This window comes from Cryptomeria japonica, chromosome 5, assembly GCF_030272615.1.
Source record: "Cryptomeria japonica chromosome 5, Sugi_1.0, whole genome shotgun sequence".
NCBI lineage: Eukaryota > Viridiplantae > Streptophyta > Pinopsida > Cupressales > Cupressaceae > Cryptomeria > Cryptomeria japonica.
In genome coordinates, this window is record NC_081409.1 from 358,900,231 (window position 1) to 358,927,134 (window position 26,904).

At 36.2% G+C, this 26,904-nt stretch overlaps 1 protein-coding gene across 1 annotated transcript in view; it reads right to left on the bottom strand.

Annotated features, from left to right (window-relative positions):
* The window catches only part of LOC131034450 (tRNA ligase 1), a 247,865-nt gene that overhangs the window by 165,167 nt on the left and 55,794 nt on the right, over nt 1-26,904 (bottom strand). Inside the window, exons 3-11 of the mRNA XM_057965948.2 lie at nt 24,605-24,655; nt 24,036-24,118; nt 23,788-23,887; nt 23,271-23,349; nt 23,020-23,143; nt 6,408-6,514; nt 6,154-6,282; nt 5,159-5,223; nt 4,916-5,080 (exon numbers count right to left, since the gene is read on the bottom strand). Coding sequence (XP_057821931.1) covers nt 4,916-5,080; nt 5,159-5,223; nt 6,154-6,282; nt 6,408-6,514; nt 23,020-23,143; nt 23,271-23,349; nt 23,788-23,887; nt 24,036-24,118; nt 24,605-24,655 — 903 coding nt within the window. The remainder of the gene's footprint in view (nt 1-4,915; nt 5,081-5,158; nt 5,224-6,153; nt 6,283-6,407; nt 6,515-23,019; nt 23,144-23,270; nt 23,350-23,787; nt 23,888-24,035; nt 24,119-24,604; nt 24,656-26,904) is intronic.

Genomic DNA, 26,904 nt, shown 5'->3' on the forward strand with positions numbered 1-26,904 from the left:
CCTGGGTTCCACCCAGGTCCTGCCCGGGTGGTTGGGTTCTCTGTGGGTCCTGTTCCCCCTGGGTTCCACTCGAGTCCTGCCCGGGTGGTCGGGTTCTCTGCAAGACCCACAGAGAACCCAGCCACCTAGGCAAGACCCGGGTGGAACCTAGGGAGAACCAGGCTCGGACCAGGACCGAGCAAGAACCAGGACCTGGACCCAACCTTTTTCCCCAAGAAACGGTATCTAAGCAAATAGGTAATCAATTACACTGCATCTTCTCTAGTTATGAGAGCAAACTTGGCATGTTGGGATCTGAATGATGTTTTCTCATCCTCGTTAACCCCTATAGAAGTAGTCATTGTCAGTGTCATGTCAATAATTTTGACATAAAAGAGTCATCACCATATATTTTCTCCTCTTAAGTCTAGAAAGATGAAGCTTCATCTAAAACATCCCCCACCATCTAAGAGATCCTCAAAATTACAGATCTATGTCAATTGTGTGAATAAAAGGCTCTTCATTGTTTTCTTGATTTTCTTATCTTTATTTTGTTGACTTTGATTCTAGCGCACTTTATGCCTAGATCTTAACTATTGTAACAATTGTATTTTCCAATCCCATTGACCTATTCTTCATCATATGTGGACATTAATATAATTTATTTCTTTCTTTGAATAAAAAGAGACTAGCACTCCTTGCGGCATTTATATTTGTATTCAAGAGTTTACACTTGTCATTCCATTATATACATTTATAAGCCTTCACTTTTATACCATGTTTACCAATGGCAAATCACCTTGAAAACGTCAATTACACTCTTCACAATGAACAAGTGACCTCTCAAACAAAGATATAGACAGCATCACTAGCCTCTGGGCAGCTCAAAAAGACAAATAAAAGGCAAAGAAATTACCTCGTGTCAAGAAATTATTCATGTATCATCTCTAAAGAAGGGCTCAAGGGTGACAAGAGCACAATTATTTGCAAAAGAAATGGCCACTAAATTGATACAATCCATCAAAATAATGGCATCACTCATCAAATCTCTCATTAGCAATGGCCCAACTATCTCTAACTAAAAAGCAACATTCATATGTAACAAACCATATGATCCATACTAGATAAATTCTAAAAATATGTGCTGAAAATCATTGAAGGCACATGACTCACTTATGCAGCAGAAGGATTTCATAAAATGAAAACAAAATAAAGTGAAACTGTACCAAATGAAAGTATGAAAGTTCTAGAAGAGAACTCCCCCTAGAACAAGAGAACTTTATAGAAGGCCACTCCTAAGCAACATGTTATGCAATCATCCATCATCATGGGAAGACTCTTCTACATCAACTGCTTCATCCAATGCCAATCTCATTATATAAGTGATCCCCATGAAATTAATGCATGATAAACAATATCTGCTCAACACTCATCAAACAAAGTGCTTGGCACAAAGCTCTTGAGCTCATAGGATGGTTGATATGTTGAGATTTTTTGCGATGCCCTACCAACAAGGACGCATTTCCTAAATGCTATCTGCATCCTTTCATGATGCTTTTCAGCATCACTCATTTTTCTTAGCACAACTGTCTTCTGTCAGCCTTCTGTCCAAATTTGATCATTAGAAGGAACATAGTGATTTTGCTTTGCCTTTTGAATAGTAGCCTATACTCCAAGCCAAGCTGGAACAATCAAGACCCCAAATATAGCAAATCTATATCAGCATAAATGCACACATTTCCATGGGCTATGTCCATACAATTTAGTTCATCAAACAAGGGTGCCTCTTTGGTTGGAAGCTTTTCTTTACTATGTGCAATTTGCCACAACTCTTTACCATTTTAGTAATCCAATCATTTATTGCTCTCATCATTTATAATTGTCTTCATTGACCATAGAAATATATTTTTATCTGCTTAACTAAATGTGAGCCAAAAATAGTTGTCCCAAATCTTTCTCAACATATACAAATGAATACATCTTTTTCCAACCTTTTTGGTGAATCCAATAGTTTAGAAACCAAAGTCTGTTTGCTCAAGTCCTGAATACTGTATCTCCCTTCAAACCCTAGACATTGAGCAACTGAACTTTATAAAATTTGAAAAAATAAAATTACCAATAAAACTCGCCTGCTTTGCCAAGTGTTGCCTTCTGATATACCAAACCCTTTCCGTCAAAATGACACCAAAAAAAACATCTCCTTATATATATCCTCATAGCTACAATATTTTTCCCAAATCCTAGGACTTCTGCAAATTCTAAACGAAGTCCAATTCACATCAAACTTAAATGAATAAATATCCTGAAAAGTCACACTTAGATCAACCTGAAGACATCATCCTATCATTTGTGAGTTCATTTCTTTGGTTATATCAGGAGAGTTAAGGTCTTTAAAGCACAACTAAACCTTCTGGAAGTCCAGATGTAAGCTAATAATTATAAAAGAATCGTATAGGTAAACTGACAAAATTATCACATTCTCCAGTGTAAAAAGCTATGCATTTGCCCCCAAAAAATATAAATTTATTGACTCCATATTTTCCACAAAATCAATGGATCTTGGCTAATGAAAACGTTAAAATTGAAAATTACCAAAGCTTCAACATGTTGTGAAATTAGAGAGCATAAAAAAGAAGCCCAAAGCTAATAAAAAAGTTAATAATGTAATTACCAAAGTTTCAACATGTCAAAATAGAGAGCAGAACAGAAAGGATCGTGGGTTTATTGTCTGTCTAGACTCTATAGCAACACGCAAATTAATACTCTATGAAGCCATCTCAAACTCACATCTATAATTTTTAATTAACTACTTTCCAAGAGAACATTTTCTAAATGAAGATGTCAAGCGATGTTTTCCACATGGCAAAGGAGCATCACTAACTAATGAAGACCATCACCCATAACAAGAGCTTTACAAAAAAATGACATCTAGAAAGTACCTAGCTAAAGAGGGTACGAAAGTAGTTCATATCTTTACATTGTCTCATGGTCTTTGTTCACGATCATCTGGTATGGACCATGGTTGTTCTTGTTCTAAGTTTTGTATGACAAGATTTTGGAGAATCGTATGATCTAAGATATAGGGATGACTACAACCTCAAAAACAGCCACTATCTAATTAAACTCCCCAAACTAGTGCATCCTTAGTTGGCTACCTCAAAATTAGCAAACAACTGAACTAGCATTCCCTAAATCGGCACATGACATAGACAGCTTAAGCTTCGGTGAGGCTAATCACCAAACCAAAATATCACCTTTGAAAACATCTCAAATGGCATTCAACTAGATTTATCCACTCTAAATTGGTGTTCCACATCAAAGCCATCTGCACAAGAAAACTCTGTGCCAAACCTCAATGACACATCATACCATATGAGTTTGCATAAATATATGCATTCTTCATAAAAGGTCCCAAACACTTGTAGGTCATAACATGTGGTATTGCCAAGTATAGAGATTGTTGCTTCCTTTGTCCACAAAAGTATTGATCTTTCGTATGAGTCAAGGGGTTCCCTTCAAGACACCAAGAGGAAACACCACCAGGCAACACCCTACAAGTTCAATCAAGTTGTTACATTTTTTGACAGCTAACCTCTGCACCATCACCCCCAAAGATCAGAATCATGTATCTGATGCTCATGTTTGGATTCTCCAAAGTTGACATACTAACATCAATAGTTTTTGCATGACTAAAGTGCCATATAGAATCCTTGTGCCACACCACGGCATATAATAACATGCATCTAGATTTTGCGACATGTCAACATACATGTCTATCCGACATCTCAGTAGGAGGTAAACTGTCACAAAATGGTGAACCAGAAGCAATTACAGAATCTTGAGCATTTCACAGCCCTTCAGGATCATAACCATCTTTCTTGTAACTGTACTTATACATTTTAATCAACCTCTGATCATCATTAATAATGAGAGCATGTGCTGCATACACATCTTTGCAGTTAGACCAATCGGCTGGGATGTTTTTCCTCCTAGTTTCTGAACATAAGAATTCTCATCCCTTTGTCTAGTGGTTATTTGTACAAATATGTATTATCCCTGTTCATATTGATGGAAGATCATTATTCTACTATAATGTTTCCTTTATGAATATGTAATGGTTGATGAAATATATTGCGTTGCATTGTCCTTGTATATTTATCATTATCACACAGTATTGTACTAGTTAGCTTATTGTGCTGTCCTCTATGCCACCATTCTCAGCTATGTGATGTAGATCATCATAGTTCAAAAACATATAGTTTTCAAGAGCAACTGAATTGTTTCACATATTTTATGAATATCATTATATTCACTATTTCTATGCAATAGAATATAAAACTGAGATGGTAGATTTTATGAAGTGAAGACAACTCTTTGAAGATTCTGGTTAACCTTAGCATTTGAATCATTTTATGTTGGAAGCATGTTACAACCCCTTAGTACAATAACAGTTATTCTTTAATATTGTCAAAGGGCGTGATCATGTCATGCGTCCCTTCACTTGTGCCTTATAATATATATTAATTGCCATAACATGGATATCTAGTTTACACTCACTTCATATTCAATATTAATAAACCTAGTCTTGATGGATATGACTTAACGCTACTGCTATATGCATCAAGTATGATAGGATCATCATCAAATAATATGATACTCATTCTGCATAATTATCTCCATTATTGTAAATGTCTCCCTCCACTTGGTAAAATTCACTGCAGCCCTGTCCTACTGCACATAACTGAGATTGAGGAGCCTCTGTGTGCCTATTCTTGGGTACTTCACAGGTTCATGGTCTGTTCCAGCCAGAAATTTGCTCATGAAGAATGTAGATTACAGTTTAGGAGGCTTTTTTCTTTCTTAGTTTTCTGCTCTGTTTTGTGGAGCTAAATCATCAAACCAAATAAAATGGACCATAGCAGGAAAAAGAACTCACTTGTAACTTTGATGTAGCATAGTCTGCTGGATGTGACTGTCTGAACTTTGCAACCAGTGCATGGCTAGAACTTTTTGACCGCATATCCACAGTTTCATTGCCAAACCAATCAGTATAGTCTGGGCACATTGCAGTGCCAACACTTCTGAGAAGAGCTTTTATTTGCTGCCAAACGATACCAATGATATCAGTCTGAATGGTGGCTAATAATAAATTCATACAAATAAAAAGTTAGCAACAGACCTGTTGTTCACTTGATTTATTCGCAGCACATATCTCGCGAAGGCCTAACCCAAGGTTGTTATTATCTGCCAATTGGAGTTTAAAAGGTACAATTAGATGCACAACAAAGTTACTGAAAGCTATCCAAGCTACACATAACCTACCTACAGACTGTAGTTTTCTACATTTAGCCTATGGGAATAACTGTTAACATTATCATGCTTAACTACCAAAGCCACTTCATCTTATCTACTAAAATCTTAAATTCATGACCTAAAACCAATCGTTTGTCAAACAATGCAACTTTGTTTCTAAGGATAAGATCACAGATCTTGCTAGCCAAATCTGAAATGCAAATATATTAAGCAGTTAGATAAATGGTTCCTTACTTTTAACTTAACTACAAAGCAATTTAGATTTAAATACGGTAGCATCAGAGCTCTAAATACACTAAAGAATTGAGCATTAACTAAACAAAATATTTCACATTGTTGGTCATTTCAGTAAATAATCTGTGACTTTTTTCTTCTATTAGTTCTTAGCACGTGCCATCCAAGTTAATAGCTCATATCCTGGTTTTTTAAACCACAACTCAAGTTCAAAATAATAAGAAGGGGTTGTATCTCAAAGAAAAGTCTTAAAATGCCATGCAACCAGGGATATGATCTTCAAATTCTGACATGAAATATTGTTTCAGCTGCAATGAAAATTTAATATCCTTTCCAAGTCCCTAACAATCCTAAATGTTTTCTTTTGGTGAATTCGAAATGGGAATACCCATTTGAGAACTCAAAATAAGATCACCCTGTGCATTCCAATATTCTCAATTAACTGTGTTTATCCTCACTGCACAACATAGAATATGACAACGTTTAACACAGATAATTTTAAAATTCAGAAAAACATCCCAGAACATTAAACTTATTCAGCAACATTTTGTTTTTAACATAATATTTTATAAGTTCACAGATAAATAAAAAACACCAAAAAGGCAAGGATAAGAATTTTCTTTGGACCTTCACAGTCAGGTGATGGTGGGATTTCCTCAAGCACCTTTTTTAAGTGCTCAGAACTCTCAGAGCTCACAATACGAGCCACGAGCCCCTCCAAAATCTCTCCCTGTACCTTCACATGATCTTTTGTTGCTGGATAATCAAATATAACAGTGAGTAGCATCCAGTGATAGGAATGTTAAATAATATTTAAATGCATGGGAGATAACCACAAAAAATATTTATTATCAGCAGCCCGGATAAATGACAAAAGAAACCTGGCACTGAGATGTCTGCAATTTCATCAAGGGCTTTGCAGACAGAAGTTGCAGTTCCTTCTTCACAAAGAGCATCATATGCTGCAAAAAATGATGCAACAGATTTCCTTCACCCAAAAAAGAATGTTCAAGTCAGCAAGTGAAAAGAGTTAAATACATGCTAATCTGTTCACAAAAATAAGTCCCAAATTAAATACACAAATGTATGCATGCATACAATGAACATAATATACTTCTGCATTTCTTAACTAGAAAAACAAACCATCATTACTGGGAACCACTACAATATTACTGAGAATACTGTTCAATTGATAGAATAGAACATACCAGATAAGTAATTGTAAAAGACCAAAAGGACTATAATGTTTAATCTATAAAGGATTCAAGTTGAATTTTATCATAAGAATGAAGAACTTATTACAGCAGTGATAAAGATACAAATAAAACTAAGAGACTTGGACTATTTGGCCAATCTTCTAATATTCAAACACATCATAGGTTATAATATAAGGTAGGTTATACATACTAAAAAATATAACCATATACTATAATGAAGGAACTAGGATTTCTATAATAAATGCGTGCAATATACACAGACACCAGCACTTTTACCTTGTCCATTCTAAAGATACTTCTTATAGCTATTATAATATTATTTATTAAAGAAATACGTGCAATGTATTCAAAACATAATAGATTCAAGCATGTGAACCTTACTCATTTTAAAGACAGTGATCGTTTCCAGTAGACACTAATTTCTTCTTCTTAGTCTTTTTGAGATATTTAAGTTGAAAAGGTTGATAGGTCTTGAAAAATTGAATATGCTCTTCTCTTGCATCATATGCTAACTTGAAGAATTGGAAAAACTTGATAAAAATACCAGATTTTGGGGGCTTCCTCTTTGTAGCTTTGTCTTGCAGGTTCATTCTAGAGCATGTTGATGCAAATCCAAGCTTACTATTGAATTCAAGGTGTCCAAAATAGTCAATTTAACCTTTTAAGTTGTCCAAATTTGATATTGGGGGCCAGAGGTACAAGGGTTTGGATTTGGGAAGTGGTTGCTAGATTCATAAGGTAGCTGCAATAACATTAATCTGCCATGAATCTTCTAAATCCTGTTATCTTTGCACGAGGGATGGTTCACTGTTTGTGGAGAAGTACAAGGAAGACTAACAAGTTTCATGGATGGTGGTTAAAGCTCCATGATGCAACTCTCTCCATGATCGGATCCAAAGAAGCAAATTTCATGCATTATTGAAATTGTATTCTACACATTGTAATAGGTTATAACTATTAATATTCCATTAATAAGTCGGTATGTGTCTCATGTATGTACAAGATAAGTTTTTTAGCTATAACATTTTAAATACCACCTTAATTTTTTTTAAATATAATGTTTTAAATACCACCTTGTATAAAAGAATTTATGCGATAGGCTTGCATTAATACAAATTATTCTAATAAAAGTATTTAATTAAGATGAAGAGTTTTTGGATTAAATTAAGCTAGTTATATTGAAGTGTCTAAATTTGATGTTATGTAATCAAATTTCTACAATAAGAATTTTAAAAAACACAAAAGTAGAAAGTTAAAATGAATGAATATCATTTATGGATTAATTAGTTATGTATGTTACAAATACTTTAATATTATATTAGAACATACACCATATATAACCATTAGAAAATTACTATTAATTAATAATTTAATAGTTTAAGATAATATTATTTCATTAATTAAAAGATCGTATATCTTAATGAAAAGGTATAACCACCGAAATGGTATTAAATGTTTTTTTCGTACATTTAGGAATCCCCATGTAAGATGAATAAGAGACTTGGACTAATTAACCAATCTCCTAATATTCAAACACATCATAGGTTATACATACTAGCTAGGTTATACATACTACAATATATAAACATACATTATAATAAAGGAACTAAGCTTTCTACAATAAATGCATGTGATTTACACAGGCACCAGTATTTTTTCATTGTCCATTCTAAAGACGCTTCTTACAGCTATTATTTATGAAATGAATACAAAAAATGTATTCAAAACATAATACATTCAAGCCCATATACCTTGCTCATTTTAAACTCACTAATCATTTATGCTAGGCACCAATTGCTTCTTGTTAGTCTTTTTGAGAGATTTAGGTTGCATATCTTGGTTGGTCTTAAAAAATTGAATATGGTGGCTTGGAGAATTGAAAAAACTTGATAGAAATACCAGATTTTGGGAGGTTCCTCTTTGTGGCTTTGTATTGCAGATTCACTTTGGAACATGTTGGTGCAAACCTGAGCTCACCATTGAATTAAAGGCGTCCAAGAAAATTAGTTTAGCTTTTTATTTTATCCAAATTTAACCTTGGAGGCCAGATCTACAAGGATTTGAATTTGGAAAGTGATTGGAAAATTCATAAGGTAGCTGCATTTTTTGAGCATTTTGGGTCAAATCTAATCATACCATTACATCCAAAAGACCCAAGAACCTAAAGATCGATTGTCTTTTTATCAAAACTGATACTTTTGCTTCAAGACATCAAAGAAAATTTTACCTTCCCATCATACAAATTATACAGCTATTCATAGCGTTGTACAATTGCAGAAATCTTTTGTGTCCCAGATATTTGGAGTAGTCAATTGTCCAGTAGTTAAAATATTTTTCCAGTGTTAAATTTTGTCTGGGTTAATTTTAATACTCTATGGTTTTTAAACTTTTGCAAGAAGTGATTTTCAACATTAAAAAACGCAATTTTCAACATAAGGCCATTTTGAATATTGGATGGCAATTTCAAGCTCCAAGAGCATATTCAATTAGCTTGGGGAATATTCTATCCAAATGATTGTCGATATCATCACTCTATTATCATGAAGTCATCACTTTTCATCCTCAGCCAACCCCCTAACTCCATTTGTATTTTGATTTTGGTACATGATCTTCAAAGGCTTCATTCTCAATCATATGGACTTCTTTTCACAAGCAATTTTTTTTATATGGGCCAAAATTTCACGAGCTTTGAAATGGTACAAGATTTTTTTGATTTTGGTGTGGCAAGTGGCAATTGTAATCACACCAATCATAAATTGTCAAGATCATATATTGCTAGAAAGGATCCTTAAGTGATTGAATTTGGGGGCTAATCTTATGTTTCTCATTGGAATAAGTCTCTTGATTGGTCAATAGTGTGACTAAATTTGAGGAGTTTATTATGGCTATTGACAAGCATCCTACTAGAATAAAAATAGAGAGAACTATAGGTCTTGGTCAGATGGGACCCCGACACATTTCAATTGGCTTCATCTTTTTCCCTATCCCTATGTACTAGTTCCTAAACCTATATCATATTGGAAGAAACTTGCGTGGAATTTTAAGATATAACGAGTCCTAAGATTAATTGGTTGCAATGTTAATATTGACAACCAAATGGCCACCACTCACATTGAGTGCCCACATGACTAATGGACCACACTTTGGGAGATGTGGGGAGACTCGAATGAATTTCCATTCACATAGAATCCTATTGTAGATTATCATGTTCGACTTAATGTTTTTCAACCATATGATCATAAAACAACTATAATGTTTGCTAAAAGGGAATAACTTGAACATTCTAATGACACAAAGACCCTACAAATGCTCCTTCTCCTATCGACACTTCCATTGGGAATTTGGCTTCTATGACTCCTAATATAGATACAAAGGGTTTATCTTCATATACAAGTCAACATCTTGAGGCTAAGGACTCTAGTAATCTAGCATCAACAAATATAAAAGATGTTCGCAATCTGTATGTCTCCTACTAGGAGACATGCATGTTTTCCATAATTAAACATACTTCATCATACTTATTATGCCTTAAATCAAATTATTAAAACTAGAGAACCATTAAATCATACCACCTCTTGATCTACCTACAGATTTCATGAACACCCATCCATACCACCCATCCATAACACCTCATGACATATTAATACTGCCTTTCCCTAACAAATCGAACCAATCCTCATGAGAGGAAAAAGAGAATGATTAAGGAATAGGTCATTAATATACTAATATCTCATGTATTATGAATGTATATGTAAATAAATGAAATTAAGCATAACTGTCATATAAATCTGACTTCCCTATTATTAACAAATATAAACCTTATAGACATTATTTCTGTTATATGTACATATATAAGGATAAATGAAATAGCTTATATTATAGGCCATGTATTTGCCCCTCATTCCTAATAGAATTCAAATATAACATTGCTGTAAATAAGCACTTAGTTCTAAGTAAGATACAGAAAAACAATCTACTGTTACATTAATGATTGCCAGTAATTCAATCTGATATGCTTCTTCGATGCCCTTCTACAGTCCATGTCCTCTTATTCTTATACCCTCTCTATCGCTGGGAGGTTGTCTTTTTGGATGGACATCCCATCTTTAAGAGTGGTGTCTCTCTCTAGCTGAACTGTTGCGTAACTATTGTCTTTGTAGTTCCTCTCCTTGACTCGTCCTTTCTTTTGTGCTTCGATAGTTTAGACTATTTTTGTGATGCTTTGACTAGATGTTTATGGATCGCATGGAGTGGGCTGCCAAGTCCATTCGGGGTCCAGATCTCTAGATATCTCACTAGAAGTTTTCCAGTGTGAGCTAGTGATAACTTAATTAATAATACTTGGGTTTGGGTAGATTAGATCATCCTAATAAGATAATAAAATTACGTTGGCCCTTTTGCCTTGCCTTGCGGTTGTGGACCGAGATAGGACTAGGAAGGCCTTGGTAAAACCCAGGTAAGCTAATCTCTTTCACTCTATAAAATTGAGATGGCTCCACATGTGCTTTGGGACATCCGGGACTGGCGCCCAGGTACCCACATGTTGCATGTGATGACATTCTTGCTCCCTACATGTAGGTCATAGCGCCTTCAGTCTTGCTTGGTTGTGTTGCCTCTGGAGGGTTCTGTGTTTGGAGAGTTTGTGTTGATGGTTATCATTTGGTTATTTTATGTTGCTTTGAGTCCTTGCTATGTTGGTCTTTCCTTTGGTTGTTAGGTGTTAGCTTAGATCTAGAGTATGCGTGGGATCTTGTGTCATCTCCTAGCACGGGGGGTGGTACTTTTGGTTCCACATGGTCGGGTGGTTTGATGCCTTCTTCCATTGGGATGTTATTCATTGGATGCTATGCGTGGATGTGGATATCTTGTCTTCTCAGCTTTGGATGGATTCTTGTAGTAGATTAATGCAATGCTCATATGGCAATGTATGTAGAGATTCATGATATAATTGTAATATAAATAGAACTATGGACCTTGTTGCAAAGAATAATGTATTCATGTAATAATGTATTAGGAGAATAAATAATGTAACTTGTATATTAGTTCAATAATGGAAATTGATTCGGGGATATTTATTTGGTCTCATGTTATGTTGGATATATGCTAGGATATCTTGTGATTAGTTCATGATGATAGAAATGTATAAGTAATTTGGGAGTAGGAACATTTGATATTGGTGATCTAAAATGAACTTAGAGGAAATGGATAGTACACTTAGTAAATGGATATAATCATGATATAGAATAGTGAAAGATCATGTGTGCATTGTAAGAAAGATTCATGCTACGAATTAGTATGCATTAGATTAAGGTGGTGTTATCAATAAAGCTTGCACCCTCACAAAAGTTGTTAACTTCAGTAACCTATTGAAACATGGGAACACTTCCAGGTTGTGAATGGCCTAGAACTAAAGTGGACCTCCAGAGCAAGCCGGTTCTTTCTAACTGGCATTCACCTAAACCTAATGATTTTGCTGAGAAAAGAGAAGGAGAACATAAAAATGAAACTACTATCTAACAGGTGATACACCAAAATGAATATCTGAAATAGACAAACTGATTAACACACAAAATAACCAATAATAAAAGGAACTCTTGCACAACTCAGAAAACTCATAACCTCTGTATTAACACTTCATAAGAAGGCTGAAAAATAAGAATCTCAGCAGGAAAAAAGATGTTTTCTCACAACCTGAGGCTACTCTTATAACTGGCACAACCTATGACCTGCAAATAATTAGAAACTCTTGCATAAAGGTGCTGACAACAACACAATCACAAGGATATAAGACATCACTTGAAACTGCATTAGCGCTAAGCACACAAAAACAAGAAATTTGAGAAGGCAAATTATGTATTACTGTCAAAAGGTGTTACAAAGCTTATCAAAACTCTGTGAAACTAGTTGCAAACTCCTCACTTCTGCAAAAGAACCCAGAAAATTACAATCTGCCAGAAAAAAAAAGGTCAGAACCCTTGAAAAAATGAAGTCCTGCAGTATATATGCTTTCCAAAAAGCAGATAATGAATAATATAGTCCACCTCCTCTTGGGCAAGCAGAAACAAAAAGCCCACTTTTCAGGCCCTAAAACACGTCTGAAAGGAAACACACTTGAGAAAAGGTCAAGCCAGCCCATGCTTTGCCATAAAAGCACTCAAATACACCATAAATGGCCCCAAAATATCACCTGACAGGCTTGCAAGCCTTCATTAATGCCAAAAATATCTTTGACTCCCTAATAAATGTAAATAAATATCTAATAAAGTGATCCTTTATTATTATCACTTTATCAAATATTTATTCATTTCATTTTTACAATAAAGTCAGGATATTGATAAAAATTCAATAAAGGGATAATTTGCTTCACTTTAATAAACATTTTCACACATTTATTACATTAAGAGCCAAGCAATATAATAAATAATTAATAAAGTGATAAAATTAATTTCACTTTGATGGATATTTTATTTATTATATTTTTACATTTATCATTTTGTAATTTCACATATAATACCTACTGAGTGATTTATAAATTTTTACTTAATAAATATTATATGAACAAATATTTATTAAGAGAAAATTAAATAAACCACTCAATATATATTATATGTGCAACTAAAAAATGGTAAATGTAAACATCAACCCTCCTAGGCATTTACGGGGAAAGAAGCTTGGAGGAGAAAAGAAATAAAAAAATCGAAGGCAAAAATGCCTTAAACCATTTGATGAGAATTTAGGTTAAAGGAACCCTAAAAAGCTCATTTCATCTTCTTGTCGGCATTTGATATCTTCCTCCTTCACTGCTGGAGACATGAAGTGGCCGCCATGAGGGTTTTTGGAGAGTTGAAGGCACCGTGATTGAGCAAGATAGGCGAGGAGGTTTGAGAGGTAAGTCTCTTGGATGAAAATTTCACTAAGTATAGATAATTTTCCTTTGCCATCCAAGAGGTTTGATTGCACTTTCATTGAGAAGCAAGTCACATGGGCAAAAATTCGGCAAAGTATAAGAAAATTTCCATTGCCCTTGGAGAAGTCCGAACTTTTCTTGATGGACTTCCATTGCCCTCCCAAAAGTCTGAGCTTTCCTTGGACTCACTTCCTTTGCCATGCAAAAAGTCCGAACTTTCTTGATGATCATGAAGTTGACTTCCTTTGCTGGTGGAAAAGCCCGAACTCTCACTTCCTTTGCCCCCTTAGAAGTTCGAAATTGTCCTTGCTTTTCATGAATCGTGACTTAATGCCTTTGCTAAGCAACAACTTTGATCTTTTAATCAGCGACCTGGCCTAAATGACATTTTCCTAACATCCTAAGAGGTTTGATACAAGGAGTCCATTTGAAGGTGAATTGATGAGCTTGGGCTTATGGAAGAAAAACCTTGAGCATTTCTTGTGCTTCATCTCAAATACAAGCTCACCTTTGTGCTCATTGACATGGATGATTGGCATGAAGATTGGAAACAAGGACTAAATTAATGGAGACTTGATGGAGGCAAACTGGAAAACCCCGATCCATCACTTCCATTGCCCTCCTAAAACCCCGATCCATCATAGGATTCACTTCCTTTGCCATGCCAAAATTCCGAACTTTTCTTGGATGGACATCCTTTGCCCTCCCAAAAGTCCGAACCCTCCTTTGAGGGTCAAAAGCTCTGAAATTCTTCTACTTGCTCAATAATTACCAGCGCTAAGGTTTGAATTTAAGGGAAATACTCAATGAAACAACCAGGTCGGCCCTTAGGAGATAATATCTTTCTTATTCAATCAAGTCGGCCTAGGGAGGTTATAGTGAAAAGTGGTGACCCTTAGCTCTAAAATGCCTATATAAGAAGGTGTTCAGATTTCATTTCAAACATAATTCACCATTCAAAACAATTTTGAATTCTGATCTGCACTTCCAGACAGCAGATTTCATTAAGACAGCGATTTTGCATCTAATTTTGATCATTTCATTTGATCAAAATTACATTCGAGGAAGGTGATTTAGGAAGACAATTTGGAAAGGAGACATTATTCTTTACTTTAAAAGGAGAATTCTGTGAAAATTCGCATAGTAGTAGATCAGAAATAACTTGATGCAAGTCTAATCCACAAATCAGACTTAAGATAGTCATTTCCAAGATTAATATTTTCTTTGTTCCTGCAGATCTAATACAACATGAAGAAGAAAAAACCCCAAAGTATTAAGGAAGGATCATTCAGTCATACCAAGGAAGATCAGCATTGTGAAGAGTTCATCACATTCAAGGGTTCATCAAATATCAAAGATCAACATCAAAAGTTAAGATGGAGGTGAATAACATCAGCATGAAGAACTTAGATTCAGCAACAAGAAAACATCAAGGCAAGATTCGCACTACAAGGAGGTGATGAGAAATCAAGGGTTCCACAACATGAAGTCAAGAACGACACCAAGGAACGACAAAATTAAGACTATGAATAAGGGAAGATCAATCATCATCACATTGAGAAAACTGAATAATGTTGAGTATCAAGAGATATTACTCAATAGTCATTCATGATGATGAATCAAGCCTACAAGTGCAAGTTGAGGTGGCATACTTGTCATCGCTCAACCAATCAAAGGGTTCCATGTCAGCATGTCTAAATGCAATGCACCTGACTCATCATATGGAGGCACAAACTTTGAGCTACCTACCCCCATTTTCTATTGGTTCACATTCAATATTGAACCTAAATGTAAATTTCTCATTGGCCAGAGGGAGTTGTTTTAACAAACCCTAATTAAGGTTTTTATTTTGTAATCTCAGCCATTGAGTGTGAATCAATCCAAGCCATTCATTGTAAAGTGTGGATTTTATGGTAGTGCTCGTTAACCACAGGCAAAACATCAGATTTGTTGCCTTCGCAACCATAGACGATAAGCTCTTATCGTCACCCCCAAGCACACTACATGTCCTTCATGTTGCTGAATTCATATCTATTGATGCAATCATGACCTTGCATATATATGAATCAAAACCTCCTAGTAGACCTCAAGTTGGCCATATCCTTTTGGCACCAAGGATAGGGTCAGACCAATATATATTACAAGTTACATATGAGTCTCCCTTAGTTGCAAGTTACATTTAACTTTATCACAAGTTACACACAAGTGGTTCGCCCAAATAGGGCCTGCCCCAAATTAGGCTCATCCAAATGCCGGCCCTAGAAGGGATCCGACCTACCTACACAACAACACTCCCTCTTAGCTAGAGAGGATTCCTTCTGAATATCCAAGTCACATAGTAACTACCACCATGGCTACTGCCATGAATAATACCTTCACCATAGCTAATCCCAAAGGGTGAACAAGCACATCATGGAATTTCTTCCATGATACCCACCATGCGTACTCGCATGAATAATAAGTTCACCATAGCTACTCCCAGAGGGTGAACAAGCACATCATGGAATTTCTTCCATGATACCCACCATGTCTACTTGCAGAGGGTGGATCCACCATGCCTACTCGCATAGGGTGGAAGAGGGCTTTCACCTCAAACTTCTCCCAGAGAAGAGTGCATTACCACCATGCCTACTCACAGAGGGTGGCTCCACCATGCCTACTCTCAGAGGGTGGAACGAGGGCTCTAACCTCAGACTTCTCCCAAAGAAGAATGCATATCCACCATACCTACTCGAGAGGGTGGATCGAGGGCTCTAACCTCAGACTTCTCCCAGAGAAGAATGCATCTCCACCATGCCTACTCGCAGAGGGTGGATCCACCATATCTGCTCGCAGAGGGTGGAACGAGGGCTTTCACCTCAAACTTCTCCTAGAGAAGAATGCATTAACAAGGGATTGCACCTCGAACTTCTCCCTCACAAAGAAGAACTCGTTAACAAGGGATTGCACCTCTAACTTCTCCCTCACAAAGAAGAACTCATTAACCAAATCTTCATGATGACATGTCTCCCTCTGAAGCTGGAATGTCAGGCTTCCTCTGAAGCTGATATGTTAGGCTCCCTCTGAAGCTGAAATGTCAAGCTCCCTCTCAACCTTCTGACCTCTTCATCCAAGGTTACTTCTGACGATATGTCAGACTTCCTCTGAATGTTGATTCTTCCTCTGCGAAGAAATGCAAGCAATCTTCCTTCCTTGAATCCAATCTCTTATGCTTCTTGGTCCACCCTGAAAGCATTTCAAAGAGATTATTTAATGCAAAATGAAGCATACATGATTCACTATCAAAGTTATAGCATGAATTAATATAAAAATTCATGTACATTTATCAAGCATGGAATACTTATCTCTTACTTAATGGATCTCAGAACCTTAGTCTATTTTCACTATAGTAGGGACACAATTGGAGCGATCAGGCCGACAATCACATCACTATCAATAACAAAGTCATCTCCATCATCTTGGACATCCACGATCCATCCCCTGGTAATGACACCTGACTGGAGTTGAAATAGTAACAAGGTGTCGATGATAATCTCAGGCCTCCTGACTATGAATGTCTTTGGAAGTAGTAGAAACTATGAAGAAAGTCCACATATATCTCATCCCCACACACAGGATAACAATGCTCAAACTCCAAGAGAAGACTCAGCAGGTCCATGAATGCAATTTGCAGCTCCCAAGCAATGGCAACAGCTGATGAAGTCTCATGGTTGGGAATGGAAGCCATGATAGCAGCAGTTGTAGCAGCAAGTTCTTCACTGAAAACCACACACAGCAAGGGTTTATTTGCCTAGCATAAACTACATGGCTTCTCTAAACAAGTCCCGGCGCCAGCAGCTGGGTGACTTGCCCCAAAGATCCTCACGCCACACACTTGCAGAGCACAAAAGACTAAGCGACTCTCTCAATAATGGTGACATCGAGAATATACACAGCTTGTGATCGCAGTCAACCAATTGTTGTTCGCTCAGACTCACCAGCTTCCCTGTCCTAAGAAAATTCGCCCCTTCCAACGCCCTCGTCGTGCTAAACGCCCAGCACGACCCATAGGAGCCCTGATTCTTAACCTCCGTGACGACCCCCTTTTCACTCCAGTCGAAGTTATCAGGCAAATCATCGGTGGGCAGAATGGGGGTGTCATGAGCACCAGATTTCAGAAACGGCGGCGGACAGAGCCCCAAATATTGACGGCGGAATTCGGCCTCTGTCAAATCTGAAAACTCCGTGATGCCATGGACGGCGCTTAGATCCAACTTCTGGTGCTCCAAAGCCCTTCGGAGATTGTCCTTGAAAACCCCAAATCGATGGGCGTGCTCCTCTGGCCCCGAGTAATTCTTCTCAAATCTTGTCGGAAATTCCTGATTTGTTTGGAAACCTGACCAACACTACTATGAAGGGCAGAGGTCAGCGAGTGTAATCACTGCATTATCCTCTGAAGTCACCTTCGATCTAAAAGATATCTTAAATCTGCAATGGTTTCTGATTGAATTTCCCTTGAAAGCACAAGATCTACCTTCAAGCGGTTAGGCTCTAAAGAAGGAACCTGCTCTGATACCATGTGGATTTTATGGTAGTGCTCGTTAACCACAAGCAAACATCAGATTTGTTGCCTTCCCAACCATAGACGATAAACTCTATCGTCACCCCTGAGCACACTACATGTCCTTCATGTTGCTGAATTCATATCTATTGATGCAATCATGACCTTGCATATATATGAATCAAAACCTCCTAGTAGACCTCATGTCGGCCATATACTTTTGGCGCCAAGGATAGGGTCAGACCAATATATATTACAAGTTATATATGAGTCTCTCTTATTTGCAAGTTACATTTAACTTAATCACAAGTTACACACAAATGGTTCGCCCAAATAGGGCCTGCCCCAAATTAGGCTCATCCAAATGCCAAGGCCGACAAGCCACTTGGCATTTTGTGCACTAGGTCGGCCCTAGAAGGGATCTGACCTAGCTACACAACAACATAAAGAGCTATCTATAAAAGGATCACTCTCCTCATTTGTAAAGGTTAATATGAGGTTAATAGCAGTTTAACAATTTAGAAATAGTTAATAGTTCAACAATAGTGAATAGTTAATAGATGTTAGATAGCAAGCAGATAGAATAGAGTAGGAGAAGAGGAAATTGTTGCTAAGGCTTGTACATGGATATACTCTTTTCATTGAAGATATGGTGAAATGTGTTATTTCCACAAGCTACATGGTTTCTACTTCTCATTCGTTTTCATGTTGATTAAATGAATGAAAGGAATTGTGAATGATTAATAGTGAAATTCATATGTCCATACCACTAGCAATTTGCTGATTGTAAGTTTTCTTTGTGTGGTCAACTGGAATCCTTAAATGAGCTTAACTTCAATTGCTACTTGCCTCCTTGATATGCATCGTCTTGATGGTATGTATGCCATTGGTGGTGATTTGAACATCATTTTGCTCTCCTTAGAAGATCGCACTAGCTTTGTGGAGTTGTTATTTGATGGCGAAGTGAAGCTTAGTTGAATTTCACTCAATTTTTCATTTTCTCTTGCATTCTTAGGATTAGATTAGACTCCTTGAACCCTATCTCTTTTGTCATTTTATTCTTCAAGCAAGTAGTTAGAATCCTAAAGTTCCAGCAACATCCAAACATTCAAGCATTCAAGTATTCGATGTAAGTCCCCTTGGATTACTAGCAATCACATCAACCAATTGAGTTATCCACACATCATGACCTGACTATAGAAACCTTGGAGTTGTCTTGGTTAATCACATCATTTAGCATCCAAGAAGATTTTGATCAAGAGAGGATAGAATACATTTGGTATTTTATTCTGTGTTCGATTTTGCTAAAAAACACATCAACAGGTACAATGAAGATTCTATCCTTATAGAAAATGACCTCTTCAATTAACTTATATTCCTCATTGGGAGCCCTTCCTTCCAATATCTCATGGGCTAAGTATTAATATTATATTTTCCTAAGTTAATTATTAATGCTCAATCATGTAATAAATTGTTATTTTAGTTTCTTTAGAAACTTTCTATTTTGTAATTCTTTGTAATCTATTTATCGAGTGTCTTGCTCATTGTTAATATGACAACTAATTTTTTACCAATTACATCTCCGTAATATGGTATCAGAGCGGGAAAGAAAAAAAATTGTTTTTGAATATTTCAAGAGGAATTTCTTTGGGCCTGAAATTGGTGGGTTTCTCTTCTACTAGCCACGACTCTGTTCTTTTTTCGTGGCTTCTTTTTTGGCAGATCAAGGCCCTAAGTCCGCGATTTTTAAACCTATCTGCTTCATTTTCGCATTCTTCAGTTTCGCAATTTTTTTTGTAGCGCGTGTCTGTATCGCTTGACCAGCCATCTCCTCTACACCCACACGACACCAAAGTCCGCGATTTTTTGCCTTTTTTTGCAATTCGCACGATGGAGATCTTTGGTGGATTTTTTTTTTCCAGAGGATGGCTTGTTTCTCTTCCGCGTTTTGGTGCGACGGCTTTGTAAACGGCGACGGGAATATTTGGGTCCTCTGCCTTCTACGGATTTTTTTTGCCATTTTCGTCCACCCACGACCTCTGTGTTTTTTTTTCTGACGGGTTTCGCCTACAGCTCGCGCAACGAATTTTTTCGTCTTTCTCTACGCAATTAGGGCTTCTTTTTTTCAACGATAGCAGGATCTTTCTCTACAACTTTTTTTTAAAAAAATCAAACCTGCGGCTAGGGTTTTGACGAAAACCATCTATTCAGTGTTGTTTTCAAAAATCAGACACCAGATTCCTTCTGGGTTTTTCAAGAAATCTAATGGGTCACTATCCAATTTTTCTGGGTGCATCGTTTTTCGTGCCTCATTTTTTGAGTCGTCGAATTTGCAGTCTGATTTCAAATTCCTTGTGGGTTTTTTGAAAGCTAATCTAAGTTGTCGTTAGATTTTTCTAGGTCATCCAGAAATTTTTCATGAAATTCGTGTCAGCTGTATTTCGTTTTTTTCGAAGTCTGTATCTGATTCTGCCTTTATTTTAGATTCACACCTTTTCAAATTTTCTCGTTTTACGTGCATTGGGAAACGTGCAAGATGGCGTCATTAACCAACTTAATGTTGGAAGGCAATCAGAGATTCAACGGCAAAAATTATAACACCTGGAAGCATCGCATGCTGACAATCTTCGAATATTGCTGCCTTGATGATCTTGCTTTGGACAAAGAATCTCGTCCTACCGCAGCCAGATCCGATCAGGACAAATTTGATCACCACAATCGGGAAGCTGTCATGCTTCTCAAGCTCTCTGTCACAGATGACCAGTTACCTCAGATTCCTTCTGGCAAGTCTGCCTCAGAAATTTGGAAGCATTTGAAGGAGTTACATGAGACATCTGACAAAAGCCAAGCGTTCTTCTTGAGGAACCAGTTGTTCTCCGTCATGATGGATGAACGCATGTCCTTACAGGAGCATCTCACAAAGATTAAGGACATTCGAGATTAGCTCGAGGCTATTGGTGGGAAAATGGAGGAAGAGGATATGGTAGAAATAACTCTAAAAATTCTACCTAAATCCTACGAACACTTCATAGAGATTCTCAACATTACGTCTACGAATGTTGATTTGAAGTTTCCAGAGTTGTGCACCAAACTTCTGCATCAGGATCGCTGGAAACAACAGTTTGGTAGCGGTGCCACTTCGTCCTCCTCAGAGCAAGCATTTGCAGCCAAATCCTTTCACAAGGATAAAGGCAAATCTCAGTCATCTCAGTCCTCTCAGCAAAAGGGCTCCAATCAGTCATAGGAAGGTTCGAAGAAGAAAAAGGTTCAGTGCAACTACTGTCACAAATATGGCCATATGATCAAGGATTGTCGCAATCAGATAGCTTCCGAACAACGGAAGAAGGGGGCTCTCAGCCTAAAGCCAATGTCGCTGAGCACACAAAGCAGAAAGAGTCTGCCTTTTACGCCTTCATGGCTAAAAGACCTGCAGACCATGTGAAATCTTCTGCTTGGTACATTGATTCTGGTGCTTCTCGGCATTTCACTCACAGGAGTGATTGGTTTACAAAATTCTCTCGCTATATTGATTCAGTTATTTTTGGAGGTGAAGAGTATACAATTGTCGACAAGGGCAACGTTCAAATACGATCTGGTGGGAGGAATCTCATATTCCTCAATGTATACTATGTTCTTGGCATGGAACTGAACCTTCTCTCTGTGAATCAGATTATGCGGCATTCTCCTCAGCTTGATGTCATCTTCAGTGCACGTAAGTGTTCGATTGTTGATCATGCGACACACACAACAGTTGTTGTTGGTATTGAGGATCATGGTCTTTACAGACTTGTGGATACAGGTGATTCTCTTGAGCATGCCTTTGCAGCAAAATCATCCTCTATCACCCGTCTATGGCATCAGCGATATGGTCACCTGAACATTCATTACCTTGCTCAGCTTGTTCGGGAAGATTTAGTACATGGCCTACCTAAAATTCAAACTCAGAATCAGCGAGTTTGTGAAGCTTGTCAAGCTGGGAAGCAACACAGGACACCATTCAAGGATGTTGACTCATGGCGAGCATCTAAGGTACTACAGTTGGTCTATGTTGATGTATGTGGTCCAATGAATACTCCTTTTGTTACTGGGTGCAAGTATTTCTTACTTTTTGTTGATGATTACAGTCCACTATTGCTGTAAACAGTGATTTTAGAGGTTTTAATTTGTTGTGAACGAAGATAAGAGTGTGTCCTTGTGTAGGGTTCCCCAATCAACCCTAACAAGTTTATAGCCTTGGGAGCATTGTATTTGGTCATTGGTCAATCTTGAGAGCAGTCCTAGTTGCCAAGAGTTGAACCGGGTATGAGTGAAAGTGAGAATTTGAAATCACAAAAAGAAAGATGAGTGTGGCCATGTCCCTGACCCAAACTCAGTGTGTCCACACAGCACCTAAATTGGTGTTTTGACTTAAGGGAGCCCAAACCTTAGTGCAAACAACATAAACCTAGTAGAACTCAATGTGAAAAATTACTCAAATTGACTAAGTGAATTGAGTGTGTGTGTACTGTGTCATACGTGTTGAGTTTTCCATTGTAAGTTTAACCCTACCTCTGCATCACAAAACCTTAGATCTACCAGGCAAAGACAACAATTGGCACGACCACTTATTAATTTTATTGGTAATTTTGTTCATTGCCCAGCCTTACATTACCTTAAAAAAGGAAGCAATGCAAAGGAGATCTAGGAGATAAATATTGGGGAAAAGTTTACAAATGAAACTAAAACAAAAAGTAATGTAAACCTTCAAAGTTCAATAATAAAATAGAATGCGCTTTGACTCAAAAAATATAAGATAAATTGTTAGATCCTTAAAAAAGATGACCACTTACTTCGTTGAGAACAACCAGATACTATTTGTTGGCAATCGCCACTTTCGACAAAAAGAAATTATATCAGGAGTAGAATAGAATCGTGGTTTTCCAGCTCCTAATTCTGTTACAGCAGTTACTACCACTGTCCAAAAGCACCAAAATGAAGGCATCACAACACAGATCACTATCATCTGAGTAGGAAACATTGACGAAACGAACAAAATATAAAATTTCAAATGTATAAAAAACAAACCAAAAGCTCTGCGTACCATAGTCTTGAAGAGGCCGCTGCCCATGGTCTCCCAGCACAGCAGTAACCAATTCCATTGATATACACATGTGATTCTTCTGCAAAATGGCATCAAGGATTGAAAACATAACCATAAGTAAAACACTCAGAAAAATTAGAAAAATGAGTGATACTGAATCAAAACATAAAGAACTAAGATTTAAGAAAACTTACAAGGTTATACAAAACTAATAATTAAGGTATGCGCTTGACAGAGTAGTAAATTCGTACAAAGTCACAAAACAGAGCAGCTAAATTTTGGGGCTAGTAACAAACATAATGGGTACATAATGACAAGATAGAATGTTGTTTCATTACTTAGTGAGGCACTCAAAAATATCTATATTAAGTTTCTACAATGTTCTTTAAATAAAACTACTTCCTTGTCTATGTATGTTGACCTCCAATCCCCTTTCCAGCCATTTTTGAGATTATAAAAAGATATCAATCAACTGAATTGAGGTCAAGCAAAGACCACAATCCACAGAGATTTGTACCTGAAGAAAATCATTGAACTCTTTTTGCTTTGTTGCTGCCTGAGCACCCCATGATTCTTGAAACATCCGACCAAGAACAAATATACCAACAGCTGTATAGCTGCAGGTATAAAGGATAAAGGATTTATTTTTTTTTCAAATGTGTATTTAATGCTTCTCAGCAACCGTCGAAATTAACACACAAGCTCCATTAATGAAATATTAAACACTTCCCTAGAACACATTATGTATCATATCAAGTGCCTTACATGTTTCCATAGCTATTCTTGGCGTATGCTCCACCTTCATGGCCAGCATACATGAAAAGGGATCCCGAATGCTTTAGTGATACCTATCAGAAAAGAAAATACACCCATTAAAAGGATTTATACACTGAAGCAAATACAAAATGGTGAAACATCAAAATCATAAGTAAAGAGTGAAAATAAAATCAAATACTTCTGACTTTCCCAGCACAAATTTATTAAACTTTCTGTAACACACATCACTATGCTGCTTCACATTAACAAATAATATTCATCCTCATTTCGATAATCAAAAATATATCAGAAAGAAACAGGAAACAGAAAGAAAACATGACGCCTAACTGGGTTTGTGGTATAGAGTTCAATGTAAGATAGACTTGCTAAAGCAGCATTTCCAACTAACAGGAAGACCATGTACGTTAGTTTATTGAAAATTTCTTTCTACAAAAACAACTCACATGGTCTTTTAGTCAAAAGATGTCTAATAATAAAATCAATACAACTTAAGTTGATTCTTGTGATTTCGTAAGAACAATTATTGTTGCGAAAAAGAATGACAATAACTAAATTACCTCTAAGGTACCGTTTCCTTGTGACACCTTTTCTATCATCTTCATTCTTATCTGTGCACAGAATCCAATAACACTGCATCATCAGAAATCATGAATAGAACGCATTATAATTTAAAGAAATGATAACTCCTCAACACAAATATAGTCACATACAAGCATAATAATAGGCATTTCTAACACACCATTCATGACTGGGCCAACAATGGACAACATCTAACATCTAAATGTCCAAAACAAAACCTTGCATCCAGTAAAAATGCCTAACATAAACTAGACCCTCTGAAATATAAAAGACCAGTATGAACAGAAACCAGATCAAATACCAATGTACTCCTATACTTATTTATAATTTCTTCTCAAGTTCAAAAATTTATTCTCTTCTTACTAAAGCTACAAGACATAAATTTTATAGCTATGCATTTGCATGTGATAGTTTCTCTGAATATTTGCAGGAGGAGGATGAAGAATGATAGAAACAAAATAAGATGAACAACAAAGGGAAAAAAAAGGCATTTTAACAAATAATATAAAGACAAAAACAGATTACACAAGTCCCTAACGAGCTATACTAATTACTTAGTTACCTGTATAGGAATCGATGCATTATTATAATTTATGACCAAAGGTGGGAAGGTCTTATCTTTTGAAATACTTTACCACAAACCACTGCAATATTTTTGTGCTTCTGCCACCCATCAACAGAATATCATATTGCTCGAGAAATGATATTATGTTTATGTCCATAATGACCAAAGAAGGTCAATGGATCTGAAAGTATAGGGAGAAAGTAAAGATAAATAAGGGGGTGCCTAAAGCACAGCCCACAACAGAGGAAATATGATCTTACAATAATCCCTTCACGTTATTTAATTACCAACAGAAACATACTGATTGTTTAACTATTACCATCTATATTGATGCAATACGCTAATGTTCACAAGGATTTTCTGTTTCTTCTAGTCTTTCATAGGATATTAATTTTTTCAAGAAATGAAGTTTTGTTCAGGTCCATGGATGATCAAAGTATTGGAAATTGGAATGAATCAAAATATGGAAAGAAAAGTAGCTTACAAGTGGGCTCCTAAAACACAATCTAAAATAGAAAAGAAACTAGATGAGAAAAAAGTAAAATCAAGGAGATTCTACACATCAAAGTAAACCCAATGATCAAAAAATCTTACAAATATACACATGATAGCTATAAGAGGCCAGTAGACATAATATATGATAGGAAATTTCTCTTATCTTTGCAAACCAAAGCAGTGTATATAGTTGAATAGCTACAAGATTCATCAACTTCTGTAGAATTCCCTGTAGAAAATTCATTAATGTGATCGGCAGGGTGGTGTGGACTGATAGGCATAGGTGGTTCTATCCTAAGGGTAAAAAGATACTCTGCACTCTCCATACAAAAAGTGGGGGGATCACCTAGAAGAAACTATGAAATTAGCAACATAGATCTGGCTATAAAATCTAGACCAACAATAAGAAGATGACTCATGATGCACCAATCATCCATGGACTGGCCTCAATAACACAGGAAGTATGTTGCAAACTAATTTTAATCTTCTAAATTCAATATTTGTACACAAACGCTACACAGATATTAACTCCTGCAATTAGTGTAATTAGCCAATAGAATGATTAGATCGATATAGTAGACCTAAAAGAAATGTATCAAAAGGTTTTAAAAAAAACCAATATTAATAAGAAATGCAAGGGAACTTGAAATAAACCATTTCTCATGACTCGGTTTTCAAAAGAAATGTGACTACTGAGAAAATATAAAACAAAATCATAAAGAAAAAAACTTATTAGGTTGAAAATGTACATATAATACTCCACTAAAGGCACTGTAAACGCCAATTTGTTTTGACCATATGCCACTGTCATGTCCCCTCCTTGATCATTATATATAACCTAAATGAAGTAATTATTATTAATCAATATAATAATTATCAACAAATGATTACTTGGAATCATTAAATATTTATTTATTAAATATTATTATTTAATTAATTTTTATTAAATTAATATTCTTGAAATATTTAAATAAAATAAATTAATAGTATATTTGAAAATATTATAAATAAATAATACATATTAATAAAATAGTGATATCAATATGGAATTGGGAACTGAGCAAACCAAGTGATCAACTATGTCCAAAATACACATGCTACTTACGTATTCACGAGTTTGATGTTTGAGTTAAATTGACCTAGCCATATGTTTATAAGATAACAAGTAGACGAATTTGATCTTAATAACAAATTACAAAGATCGCCAAAAGCAAATTG